We start from the raw sequence: 13,888 nt of genomic DNA on the forward strand, positions 1-13,888 counted from the left end.
ACTCCTGGGGCACGGGTCCGAGACTCCCGGTACACACTCCTGGGGCACGGGTCTGAGATCCCAGTACACACTCCTGGGACACGGGTCCGAGATCCCAGTACACATCCCTGGGACACGGGTCTGAGATCCCAGTACACACCCCGTGGGTGCCAAAGATGCAACTTACCATGCCACGCAGAGATAATCAGATAACTTGTTAAATATCTAATTTGTTGTGAGGCTTGCTCCAGGGAAGTTTTAAATAAACAGGCAGCAGGCTCCACACTGGGCTAAATCATCTTATTCTGACAATGAACATCTGTGGTAATGATACGTGGAACAAACAAAAAGGTTATTTATAACAATAAGATATTTTTCTTTCTTAAAAAATACACCTTTCTATGAATAAAAAAATAGTCACGTTTCCTTAACAATCTAAGTTATTGTTGCTAGTGAGACAGCGAGCCCTTGGAGTGAAGAGGAACAGTAAGAGCTGCAGTAATTCAGTAGCGTGTTCAGCCTTGGGCCCTTCGCTCAAACCCATGCTTCTTCTTCATTTGCTGGGGTTTGAGCTCCAGGCATTCCGCGGAGGCTGAATGAGCAATGACAGGTTTGATGGAAATACACAGGCAACTGGGACCAGCATCAGAGTGTACGATTCACAGCGGAGATCAAGAATCCTTCAGAATACACCAGTTACCACCCAATGGCTCATTTCAAAGTAGCATCTGGAATAATTCTTGCAAAATATCCACCTGGAGTAACATCAGCAGCGTTCCAGGGGGAATGAGGCGTATCCCAGGGGGAATGCTTACTATGAGAGTGTGAAGCAACACTTCATCTTACTTTTTTCATGAGACGGTGGACACGACCCCCGAACAGAGACTTCAGGAAACCCAACTCAAGTATCAGGCAGTATTTTTTTTATATATTCATTCTCGGGGTGTGGGCCTCATGGTCAAGGCCAGCATTTATTGCCCGTCTCTTGCAGCCCTTAACTCTGAAACTTGTTAGGCCACATGGATGTGGGACGGGAGTCACATATAGGCCAGACCGGGTAAGGTCGGCAGGTTTCCTTCTCTAAAGGACATTCGTGAACCAGCTGGGTTTATGTGGGGGTTACAGAAATATCGAAGCCCAGCACCGGACGTGACCACTCCGATTTGCTGATCATTTCAAACACTTAAGAGGCCACAGCGCTATATTTCAGTGCAGGTAGCCCGTGCCATGCTGATATCTGTTATGTACTTTTGTTTTAAGGTTGCAAATTTATATGTAAACAAAGTCAGCAGTATCACAACAGCAAGATCACTGATCTGGGAACCGAGGAAGCTGCAGCCACACTGGGTCAGGCATTTATTTCAAAAGCGATTTCAATAAAACTCTGAACCTTGATTAGATTAGGTGGGTTATGGGGGATTTGTGGGGTGGGGGGTGGGGCAGTGGATGTGGTGGGTCATGGGGGGGGCAGTGGGTTGTGGGGGATGTGGTGGGTCACTTGGGGGGGGGGGGGGGAGATGGTGGGTCGTGGTGAGTCGCGGGGGGCTGTGTATCCTCTCCAATCGTAGACATTATTCACTGGGAGTGGGATCCTTACATTACGGACAATCTGAACAAACAGCTGGCTCTGTCAGAAAATAAAAGAGCAATTATGGGAAGTCATTGCACTGCCCTGCTCATCTTCAAAACTCTTCTCATTGGAACTAATGTCTGACACTTTCTATATAACTCTATGTAACAGTCCAACAACTGCAGCCTGCACTTGAACCCGAGAGCAATACTATCCCCTGGGTTCTACTAATCATGATTAATGCGGTCACAATGTCGTAGACATCACAGGTCAGGAATTAGCAATCGGCTCAGTGACAGTGTGACCTGACTTTTGGGGGGGGGGGGGGGGGGGGTGTTCGGTACAGCGGGTGACAGTGTGGGGGGTGGGGTTCAGTACAGCGGGTAACAGTGTGGGTGGGAGCGGGGGGGGGGGGGTGTTCGGTACAGCGGGTGACAGTGTGGGGGGGGGGGTTCAGTACAGCGGGTGACAGTGTGGGTGGGAGCGGGGGGGTGTTCGGTACAGCGGGTGACAGTGTGGGTGGGGGGGGTTCGGTACAGCGGGTGACAGTGTGGGTGGGGGGGGTTCGGTACAGCGGGTGACAGTGTGGGTGGGGGGGGGTTCGGTACAGCGGGTAACAGTGTGGGTGGGAGCGGGGGGGTGTTCGGTACAGCGGGTGACAGTGTGGGTGGGGGGGGTTCGGTACAGCGGGTGACAGTGTGGGTGGGGGGGGTTCGGTACAGCGGGTGACAGTGTGGGTGGGGGGGGGTTCGGTACAGCGGGTAACAGTGTGGGTGGGAGCGGGGGGGGGGTGTTCGGTACAGCGGGTGACAGTGTGGGGGGGGGGTTCAGTACAGCGGGTGACAGTGTGGGTGGGAGCGGGGGGGGGTGTTCGGTACAGCGGGTGACAGTGTGGGGGGGGGTTCAGTACAGCGGGTGACAGTGTGGGTGGGAGCGGGGGGGGGGTGTTCGGTACAGCGGGTGACAGTGTGGGGGGGGGTTCAGTACAGCGGGTGACAGTGTGGGGGGGGGTTCAGTACAGCGGGTGACAGTGTGGGTGGGAGCGGGGGGGGGTGTTCGGTACAGCGGGTGACAGTGTGGGGGGGGGTTCAGTACAGCGGGTGACAGTGTGGGTGGGAGCGGGGGGGGTGTTCGGTACAGCGGGTGACAGTGTGGGGGGGGGGTTCAGTACAGCGGGTGACAGTGTGGGTGGGAGCGGGGGGGGTGTTCGGTACAGCGGGTGACAGTGTGGGTGGGAGCGGGGGGGGTGTTCGGTACAGCGGGTGACAGTGTGGGTGGGGGGGTTCGGTACAGCGGGTGACAGTGTGGGTGGGGGCGGGGGGGGGGGTGTTTGGTCAGTTTGATTCCAACATCTTGATTTGAAAAGGCTTTTAAAAGTATAAAAGTTAAGATTGATGAAAAATATATATAAATAAAAGTTCTTTTTAAAAAAAAAAGGCAGAGAGGAATTGCATCACATTTCAGAGCATTGGTTCCACAAACAGATGCTGCTTTTAAGGTTCAACTTTTTGGAAATATGAAACCAGTGACTAGAATTTCTGTTGAACAAGCCAGTCACTGAACATTAACAATTTTCAGAGACGTAATCGAAGTCCTTGAACATGATCTGCTCCTTCTCGGTGAGAATGCGGGGCTCGCGCGGGGGAGTCAGCGTCGCCTCCTCTGCTGTAAACTCTTCGTCAAAATTGCTGACATCCTCCCGATCCTTGATGGTGGGAACGAAAGGCGGTTTCAATTTCTTTGCAAGTAAGGCTTCCCAATCGATCTCCTGAGAAATTTAAAGCATCATGATTTCAACATTACCATCAACTTGGGAAATAAAAGTAAAAAATGAATATTAATTTGTAATATTTGGAGAACACCATTTAAATAGAAATATTTAAACAAGCACCAATAAATCCCTGGGAACTGGAACATTTTGAGGCGCTAGCACACACAACCAAACTGATGGCCCAATGGAGGTCCATCAAACCCGAACAAAGCATTACTGCAATGTCCTGCAAAAGATGTCCACTTAACACTCAGACCTCAAACACTGCCATTTTATTGAAGGCACCGTGTAGTGAGCAATAATGACAGGGCAGCTCCAGCTCCAATCACCTGGTGTGAGCCAAATTCATTGCTGAGCCAGGGTGGCAATAGGAGCCCATCTACATCAGCCAGGGTCCCCGCTCCTGATTGATGGCAGCACATGTCGACAGCGGGTAATGGCAGGATTGGGGTTGGATGTGATGCATCCCCTCCAGCCGTGGTTGAAAAACCTTGTGGTGCAGACTCACAAACGGTTTGGCACTTGGACGAGGCACCCGAGGCAGCCTTTGGACCCATGCCCAAGCCCAAACTTACACCCTCGGGGAAGGGGAAATGAAACAAACAAATTGCTTTCCTCTGCAAATGGGTTTCATTTATCGTAGGAAAAACCACTGAACTCTGAACCATCTGCTGTTTCCCCAGTAATACACAAAGACACCACTGGTGCCCACGCAGCCTCACTGCTGAGCAATGATCGAGACTACACCCAGTCTGCAGGAGTGGATGGAACTGCCAAGCCAAGGAAAATGATGTGAGGATGTAAACCAAGGGAACAATATTGGGGTGAAGATTTACCAGGGCTCTCCCAAACTTCTGCCATACCTTCAGCAGAAATCCCAACCCAATGGTGGGAATGGGTGATGAGGCTGTTTCTCTGAAGTTTTGCCAAAGCAGGAGATTGGGAAAATTAACCCCAACCCTCTCAGTCCACTGATGTATGTTATCAAAACAGAATTTGACACTGAGCCACACAAGAACATATTAGGGCAGATGACCAAAAGCTTGGGTGGGTTTTAAGGAGCGTCTTAAAGGAGGAAAACAGGAAGAGATGTTGGCATAGAAAGCCATATTTCCAAATTTGCCGATGACACAAAGATAGGCGGCATTATAGGCAGTGTAGATGAAAGCATAAAATTACAAAGGGATAGCGACAGATTAAGTGAATGGGCAAAACTGTGGCAAATGGATTTCAATGTAGGCAAATGTGAAGTCATCCACTTTGGACCTAAAAAGGATCGAACAGGGGACTTTCTAAATGGTGAAAGGCTAAAAACAGCGGAGGTCCAAAGAGACTCGGGGGATCAGGTACATCGATCATTAAAATGTCATGAACTGGTACAGAAAATAATCAAAAAGGCTAATGGAATGCAGGCCTTTCTATCTCGAGGACTAGAATACAAGGGGGCAGAAGTTATGCTGCAGCTGTACAAAGCCCTGGTTAGACCACACCTGGAGCACTGGGAGCAGTTCTGGGCACCACACCTTAGGAAGGATATATTGGCCTTGGAGGGAGTGCAGCGTAGGTTTACCAGAATGATACCTGGACTCCAAGGGTTAAGTTACAAGGAGATTTTACACAAATTAGGTTTGCATTCCCTAAAATTTAGAAGGTTAAGGGGTGATCTGATCGAAGTTTTCAAGTTATTAAGGGGAACAGATACGGTAGACGGAGAGAAACTATTTCTGCTGGTTGGGGAGTCTGGGACCAGGGGATATAGCCCGAGTGAAATTAGGAAACACTTCTACCTACAAAGGGTGGAAGAAGTTCGGAGAACTCTTCCAGAAATGGCAATTGATGCTAGATCAATTGTTAATTTTAAATCCGAGATTGATAGATTTTTGTTAACCAAAGGTATTAAGGGATATGGGCCAAAGGTGGGTATATGGAGTTAGGTCACAGATCAGCCATTGTCTCATTGAATGGCAGGACGGACAGGCTCAAGGGGCTCACTGGCCTACTCCTGTTCCTATGTTCCTAAGAGATGCAGAAAGGTTTATGGAGGGAATTTCTGAGCTTAGGGCCTCGGCAGCTGAAGGCACGACCGCCAATGGTGGAGCAATTAAAATCAGGGATGCTCAAGAGGCCAGAACTGGCGAAGCCTCTTGAGCATCCCCGATTTTAATTGCTCCACCATTGGTTGTGAGGCTGGAGGAGATTACAGAGATAGGGAGGGGCGAGGCCATGGAGAGATTTGAAAACAAGGATGAGAATTTTAAAATTGAGGCATTGCTTAACTGGGAGCCAATGTAGGTCAGCGAGCACAGGGGTGATGGGTGAACGGGACCTGGTGCGAGTTAGGACACGGGGCAGCGAGCACAGGGGGTGATGGGTGAACGAGACTTGGTGCGAGTTAGGACACGGGGCAGCGAGCACAGGGGGTGATGGGTGAACGGGACATGGTGCGAGTTAGGACACGGGGCAGTGAGCACAGGGGGTGATGGGTGAACGGGACTGGGTGTGAGTTAGGACACGGGGCAGTGAGCACAGGGGGTGATGGGTGAACAGGACATGGTGCGAGTTAGGACACGGGGCAGTGAGCACAGGGGGTGATGGGTGAACGGGACTGGGTGTGAGTTAGGACACGGGGCAGTGAGCACAGGGGGTGATGGGTGAACGGGACATGGTGCGAGTTAGGACACGGGGCAGTGAGCACAGGGGGTGATGGGTGAACGGGACATGGTGCGAGTTAGGACACGAACAGCAGAGTTTTGGGGGATCTCAAGTTTGCATAGGGTAGAACATGGGAGGCCGGCCAGGAGTGCGTTGGAATAGTCAAGTCTAGAGGTAACAAAGGCATGGATGAGGGTTTCAGCAGCAGATAAGCTTAGGCAGGGGCGGAGCTGGGCGATGTTACGGAGGCGGAACTGGGGAGTCTTAGTGATGGCACAGATGTGCGGTCGCAAGCTTATTTCAGGGTCAAATATGACACCAAGGTTGCGAACAGTGTGGTTCAGCCTCAGACAGATGCTAGGGAGAGGGATGGAGTCGGTGGCTAGGGAACGGAGTTCGTGGTGGACTGAAGACAATGGATTTGGTCTTCCCAATATTTAGTTGGAGGAAATCTCTGCTCATCCAGTACTGGATGTCAGACCAGCGGTCTGACAATTTAGAGACAGAGGATGGGTCGAGAGAAGTGGTGGTGAGGTAGAGCTGGGTATTGTCAGTGAGGTAGAGCTGGGTATTGTCAGCGAGGTAGAGCTGGGTATCGTCAGTGAGGTAGAGCTGGGTATTGTCAGCGAGGTAGAGCTGGGTATTGTCAGTGAGGTAGAGCTGGGTATCGTCAGCGAGGTAGAGCTGGGTATTGTCAGTGAGGTAGAGCTGGGTATTGTCAGTGAGGTAGAGCTGGGTATTGTCAGTGAGGTAGAGCTGGGTATTGTCAGTGAGGTAGAGCTGGGTATTGTCAGTGAGGTAGAGCTGGGTATTGTCAGTGAGGTAGAGCTGGGTATTGTCAGTGAGGTAGAGCTGGGTATCGTCAGTGAGGTAGAGCTGGGTATTGTCAGCGAGGTAGAGCTGGGTATTGTCAGTGAGGTAGAGCTGGGTATTGTCAGCGAGGTAGAGCTGGGTATTGTCAGTGAGGTAGAGCTGGGTATTGTCAGCGAGGTAGAGCTGGGTATTGTCAGTGAGGTAGAGCTGGGTATTGTCAGTGAGGTAGAGCTGGGTATTGTCAGTGAGGTAGAGCTGGGTATTGTCAGCGAGGTAGAGCTGGGTATTGTCAGTGAGGTAGAGCTGGGTATTGTCAGCGAGGTAGAGCTGGGTATTGTCAGTGAGGTAGAGCTGGGTATTGTCAGTGAGGTAGAGCTGGGTATTGTCAGTGAGGTAGAGCTGGGTATTGTCAGCGAGGTAGAGCTGGGTATTGTCAGTGAGGTAGAGCTGGGTATTGTCAGTGAGGTAGAGCTGGGTATTGTCAGTGAGGTAGAGCTGGGTATTGTCAGTGAGGTAGAGCTGGGTATTGTCAGTGAGGTAGAGCTGGGTATCGTCAGTGAGGTAGAGCTGGGTATTGTCAGTGAGGTAGAGCTGGGTATTGTCAGCGAGGTAGAGCTGGGTATTGTCAGCGAGGTAGAGCTGGGTATTGTCAGCGAGGTAGAGCTGGGTATTGTCAGTGAGGTAGAGCTGGGTATTGTCAGTGAGGTAGAGCTGGGTATTGTCAGTGAGGTAGAGCTGGGTATTGTCAGTGAGGTAGAGCTGGGTATTGTCAGTGAGGTAGAGCTGGGTATTGTCAGCGAGGTAGAGCTGGGTATTGTCAGTGAGGTAGAGCTGGGTATTGTCAGTGAGGTAGAGCTGGGTATTGTCAGTGAGGTAGAGCTGGGTATTGTCAGTGAGGTAGAGCTGGGTATTGTCAGTGAGGTAGAGCTGGGTATTGTCAGCGAGGTAGAGCTGGGTATTGTCAGTGAGGTAGAGCTGGGTATTGTCAGTGAGGTAGAGCTGGGTATTGTCAGTGAGGTAGAGCTGGGTATTGTCAGTGAGGTAGAGCTGGGTATTGTCAGCGAGGTAGAGCTGGGTATTGTCAGCGAGGTAGAGCTGGGTATTGTCAGCGAGGTAGAGCTGGGTATTGTCAGTGAGGTAGAGCTGGGTATTGTCAGTGAGGTAGAGCTGGGTATTGTCAGTGAGGTAGAGCTGGGTATTGTCAGTGAGGTAGAGCTGGGTATTGTCAGTGAGGTAGAGCTGGGTATTGTCAGTGAGGTAGAGCTGGGTATTGTCAGTGAGGTAGAGCTGGGTATTGTCAGCGAGGTAGAGCTGGGTATCGTCAGTGAGGTAGAGCTGGGTATTGTCAGTGAGGTAGAGCTGGGTATTGTCAGTGAGGTAGAGCTGGGTATCGTCAGTGAGGTAGAGCTGGGTATTGTCAGTGAGGTAGAGCTGGGTATTGTCAGCGAGGTAGAGCTGGGTATTGTCAGCGAGGTAGAGCTGGGTATTGTCAGCGAGGTAGAGCTGGGTATTGTCAGTGAGGTAGAGCTGGGTATTGTCAGTGAGGTAGAGCTGGGTATTGTCAGTGAGGTAGAGCTGGGTATTGTCAGTGAGGTAGAGCTGGGTATTGTCAGTGAGGTAGAGCTGGGTATTGTCAGCGAGGTAGAGCTGGGTATTGTCAGTGAGGTAGAGCTGGGTATTGTCAGTGAGGTAGAGCTGGGTATTGTCAGTGAGGTAGAGCTGGGTATTGTCAGTGAGGTAGAGCTGGGTATTGTCAGTGAGGTAGAGCTGGGTATTGTCAGCGAGGTAGAGCTGGGTATTGTCAGTGAGGTAGAGCTGGGTATTGTCAGTGAGGTAGAGCTGGGTATTGTCAGTGAGGTAGAGCTGGGTATTGTCAGTGAGGTAGAGCTGGGTATTGTCAGCGAGGTAGAGCTGGGTATTGTCAGCGAGGTAGAGCTGGGTATTGTCAGCGAGGTAGAGCTGGGTATTGTCAGTGAGGTAGAGCTGGGTATTGTCAGTGAGGTAGAGCTGGGTATTGTCAGTGAGGTAGAGCTGGGTATTGTCAGTGAGGTAGAGCTGGGTATTGTCAGTGAGGTAGAGCTGGGTATTGTCAGTGAGGTAGAGCTGGGTATTGTCAGTGAGGTAGAGCTGGGTATTGTCAGCGAGGTAGAGCTGGGTATCGTCAGTGAGGTAGAGCTGGGTATTGTCAGTGAGGTAGAGCTGGGTATTGTCAGTGAGGTAGAGCTGGGTATTGTCAGTGAGGTAGAGCTGGGTATTGTCAGTGAGGTAGAGCTGGGTATTGTCAGTGAGGTAGAGCTGGGTATTGTCAGTGAGGTAGAGCTGGGTATTGTCAGTGAGGTAGAGCTGGGTATTGTCAGTGAGGTAGAGCTGGGTATTGTCAGCGAGGTAGAGCTGGGTATTGTCAGTGAGGTAGAGCTGGGTATTGTCAGTGAGGTAGAGCTGGGTATTGTCAGTGAGGTAGAGCTGGGTATTGTCAGTGAGGTAGAGCTGGGTATTGTCAGTGAGGTAGAGCTGGGTATTGTCAGTGAGGTAGAGCTGGGTATTGTCAGCGAGGTAGAGCTGGGTATTGTCAGTGAGGTAGAGCTGGGTATCGTCAGCGTGCATGTGGAAACTGAGGCTGTGTTTTAGAATGATGTCGCCAAGGGGCAGCATGTAGATGAGAAATAGGAGGGGGCCAAGGATCCTCGGGGGACACCAGAGGTAACGATGCGGGAGTGGGAAGAGAAGCCGGTGATTCTCTGGCTACAATTAGATCGATAAGAATGGAACCAGGCGAATGCAGTCCTGCAGCTGGACGACGGTGGAGAGGGGTTGGAGCAGAATTGTGTGATCAACCGTGTCAAAGGCTGCAGACAAGTCGAGAAGGACGAGGAGGGATAGTACACCTTGTGACTTTGGCAAGAGCCATGTGGCGGGGCGGAAAGAAAAAGACTTAAAGAAAGCCTCCAACATAGTGCCACAAACGTCTACTAAGCACGATTATGTCTTCTGGGATTGATGGGCAGATCTGGTGTTGGATAAAGAGCTGGCTGTGCAAACAAATTGTTGATAAAGATGATGATGAAGGTGTTGTGGAAACTATCCACAAGTTTGCAGATGACACGAAGATATGTGAGGGTGTAGGGACCTTAGATGAGACAAAGGGCAAGAGATTCGGCTCCTTAGCACCTGCCATTAGCGCCTCCGGTGGGCACTAACGGCTTATCACCCGGGGGAGGGACGAAAAAAGCACCTCCCAAGAAATTCGGTGGGGCGTTGCTGAGGTGCTACCCGCTGTGCGCCACAACCCCTTACTGCCCCGTGGCAGAAATGCGGCTGCACCCCGCGAGGCTGCTGCAGGCGGTGTCAGCGCCAGCTTCGCAGGTCGCGAACTGGGCCGACCTCCGCTCGCGGGCGGTATTTAAAGGGGAGGTGCGGCCGCGACCCACGCTGCCATTTTCTTTTCTTGGCCAACCTCCAGGTCGACCCTCCGTGGCATGTCGTGATGTGGTCCTGGCCGCCATTGCGCAGCCCAGCACCGCAGAGTGCGCAGCGGCCCTCCCCTTTAATTAAAGGGGAGGGGCGTTGAAACGCGGCAGCCCTCGATCGCACCCCGACATCGCCTCGGCTACTGCCCCAACAGGAAGTGGAGCGCCCGAGATTGCGCTCCACTTCCTGTGCGGGGCGGTAAGCTGAATTTAACATCCAGGGCAGTACTTCCGCGCCGGGCGTTAAATGTCCGGCCTTACCTCGGTTACCGCCCCCAAACAGGGCGTAACCGAATTTTGCACCCAAAGATACTGCAGGCAAATCTAGATGCAATGGGAGACTGGGCCTGTGTCTGGCAGAAACGTCCTTTAATACAGATGAATGTAACGTGATGCACTTGGGGAGGGTCAAGGCCTAGCACGTATACACGATGCAGGATTGTGTGCTGGAGGCTGGGAAATGGGGAATAGGAGCTGGGGGTTGTAGTGTACGAGTCACTGATGGACCATGACCAATGCCACCAGGTTATTATGAAAGTGACTCGGACCAAGACGTTGTACAGAGAAGGAGCTGTATTTCTTGTTTTGTTTTGGATTAAGCCGGCATTATATCTGAACACTCTCTGCTTCTCTAATAGCCCGTGGCTTTGGTCAGGGCCTTCAATGCTCGATCTCGTCCATCACAGCCTGACACTGCTGGAACGTTTTAGATTTTCCCGGTACTTCAACATCAGTGGCGCTCGGACAAAGGGAGGTTCCTGCTCCTGGGGTGTGGCTCCAAGTTCCAGGCCTGTATTTCTCTACCCTCCAGCCCAGTGTAATCACAAGTAGAGAAATAAAAGGCATTTAACAAAATTTGACTTGGCTGATTTGAAGACTATATAAATGTAATGAAACAATGAGTACAAACAACTGCTGTGGGATGCAGAAGGGAACAGAAGGGCAGTGTGATCACACGGTTTACTCACCCTGAAGAATGGCTGCTTCTTGACTTCTTCTGCATCTCGTTCACTGGACCCCAACCGACGCTCAGGATTCCTTCGCAGCAGCTGGGCATCAAGAAAACTTTCATCATTACTGAGTCACTTAACATGTGCTACACCTTCAAAATATCCATCCCCGTGCTTATTCAGATTTCACATCATGGAACAGAAGGAGGCCATTCGGCCCACCGTGTCTGTGCCGACTGAGAAAGAGCGATCCAGCCTAATCCCACTTTCCAGCTCTCGGTCCGTAGCCCTGCAGGTTACGGCACTTCAAGTGCACATCCAAGCACTTTTTAAATGTGATGAGGGTTTCTGCCTCTACCACCCTTTCAGGCAGTGAGTTCCAGACCCCCACCACCCTCTGGGTGAAAAAACTTCTCCTCAACTCACCTCTAATCATTCTACCAATTACTTTAAATCTCTGCCCCCTGGTTATTGACCTCTCTGCTAAGGGAAATAGGTCCTTCCTATCCACTCAATCTAGGCCCCTCATAATTTTATACACCTCAATTAGGTCTCCGCTCAACCTCCTATGTTCCAAACAAAACAACCCCATCTTTCCTCATAGCTAAAATTCCCCAGTCCTGGTAACATCCTCGTGAATCTCCTCTGTACCCTCTCTAGTGCATTCACATCCTTCCTGTAATGTGGTGACCAGCAATGCTCCCTGTAAGTTGCACGGACATGCAGCGCTCCAGGGAACCCGTGCAGCCGGCTTGCCAATGTAAAAACCGCACATGCGCGGTATTTTGAAGAGGCTGCGTAGCCCTATAAAGGGACCACCCAGGGCCAAAAAAAATGACAGGGAACATTGGTGACCAGAGCTGTACGTAGTACCCTAGCTGTACGTGTATAATTTCAAACTTCAAAGATAAGGAAATTGAGGGGAGGCGAGTTGTGTGGTGCACGCTCTCGACCACTCGAGCTGCCTCTGCTCTCACACTGTGTCCAACATCAAATCCCAGATGTGACAGCTTACTCCAATTCAATTCTGGGACGACCGAAGCCGTCATCTTCGACCCCCGCCACAATCTCTGCTCCCTGACCATCGCTCAGCAAAGGCCACTTACAATTAGGGCCTAGTTAAACCTCACATCCTTCCCAACACAAAGACTGCTTACTGTCACAAACACATCATAACCTTCCCCATCCACTGCCTCACCCACAGCATGTGATTTGCAACTTGAAATCCTCGTACGAATGCAAAATACTGCGGATGCTGAAAATCTGAAATAAAAGCAGAAAATGCTGGAAATACGCAGCAGGTCAGGCAGCATCTGCTGACCTCCAGTTTACTCTGACCTCTCTGTCCTCGGACTCTTACACTGTTCCAATGAAGCTCAAGGTAAGCTCAAGGAACGGCCCCATATCTTTCGGTTAGGCACTTAACAGTCTTCTGGCCTCAACATGGAGTTCACCAATTTGAGGTGATAACCACTGTTCCCTCTAAGGTGTGCGGGTGCAGTGATCCCTGGGCTCGTGTCTCTATGGTGTGCGGGGTGATCCCCGGGCTCGTGTCTCTATGGTGTGCGGGGTGATCCCCGGGCTCGTGTCTCTATGGTGTGCGGGGTGATCCCCGGGCTCGTGTCTCTATGGTGTGGACGCGGCGATCTCCGGGCTCGTGTCTCTATGGTGTGTGGACGCGGCGATCCCCGGGCTCGTGTCTCTATGGTGTGCGGGGTGATCCCCGGGCTCGTGTCTCTATGGTGTGCGGGGTGTTCCCCGGGCTCGAGTCTCTATGGTGTGGAAGCGGTGATCCCCGGGCTCGTGTCTCTATGGTGTGCGGGCGGGGCGATCCCCGGGCTCGTGTCTCTATGGTGTGCGGGCGGGGCGATCCCCGGGCTCGTGTCTCTATGGTGTGCGGGCGGGGTGATCCCCGGGCTCGTGTCTCTATGGTGTGGACGCGGCGATCTCCGGGCTCGTGTCTCTATGGTGTGTGGACGCGGCGATCCCCGGGCTCGTGTCTCTATGGTGTGCGGGCGGGGCGATCCCCGGGCTCGTGTCTCTATGGTGTGCGGGGTGTTCCCCGGGCTCGTGTCTCTATGGTGTGCGGGCGGGGCGATCCCCGGGCTCGTGTCTCTATGGTGTGCGGGCGGGGCGATCCCCGGGCTCGTGTCTCTATGGTGTGCGGGCGGGGCGATCCCCGGGCTCGTGTCTCTATGGTGTGCGGGCGGGGCGATCCCCGGGCTCGTGTCTCTATGGTGTGTGGACGCGGTGATCCCCGGGCTCGTGTCTCTATGGTGTGCGGGCGGGGTGATCCCCGGGCTCGTGTCTCTATGGTGTGCGGGCGGGGCGATCCCCGGGCTCGTGTCTCTATGGTGTGCGGGGCGATCCCCGGGCTCGTGTCTCTATGGTGTGCGGGCGGGGTGATCCCCGGGCTCGTGTCTCTATGGTGTGGACGCGGCGATCCCCGGGCTCGTGTCTCTATGGTGTGGACGCGGTGATCCCCGGGCTCGTGTCTCTATGGTGTGTGGACGCGGCGATCCCCGGGCTCGTGTCTCTATGGTGTGCGGGGTGATCCCCGGGCTCGTGTCTCTATGGTGTGGACGCGGCGATCCCCGGGCTCGTGTCTCTATGGTGTGCGGGGTGATCCCCGGGCTCGTGTCTCTATGGTGTGGACGCGGTGATCCCCGGGCTCGTGTCTCTATGG

At 52.5% G+C, this 13,888-nt stretch overlaps 1 protein-coding gene across 2 annotated transcripts in view; it reads right to left on the reverse strand.

Annotated features, from left to right (window-relative positions):
* Positions 1–262: 262 nt before the first annotated feature.
* The window catches only part of pkn1a (protein kinase N1a), a 185,862-nt gene continuing 172,236 nt past the window's right edge, over positions 263–13,888 (reverse strand). For both annotated transcript variants that reach the window (XM_085971468.1, XM_085971466.1), the window contains 2 exons: positions 11,221–11,301; positions 263–3,317 (listed from right to left, as the gene is read on the reverse strand). In XM_085971468.1, coding sequence (XP_085827594.1) covers positions 3,114–3,317; positions 11,221–11,301 — 285 coding nt within the window. In that variant the 3' untranslated portion in view covers positions 263–3,113. The remainder of the gene's footprint in view (positions 3,318–11,220; positions 11,302–13,888) is intronic.

The sequence above is a fragment of the Somniosus microcephalus genome, chromosome 31, assembly GCF_052327205.1.
Source record: "Somniosus microcephalus isolate GS21.2 chromosome 31, FLI_Smic_1.0, whole genome shotgun sequence".
In the NCBI taxonomy this organism is placed as follows: Eukaryota; Metazoa; Chordata; class Chondrichthyes; order Squaliformes; family Somniosidae; genus Somniosus; species Somniosus microcephalus.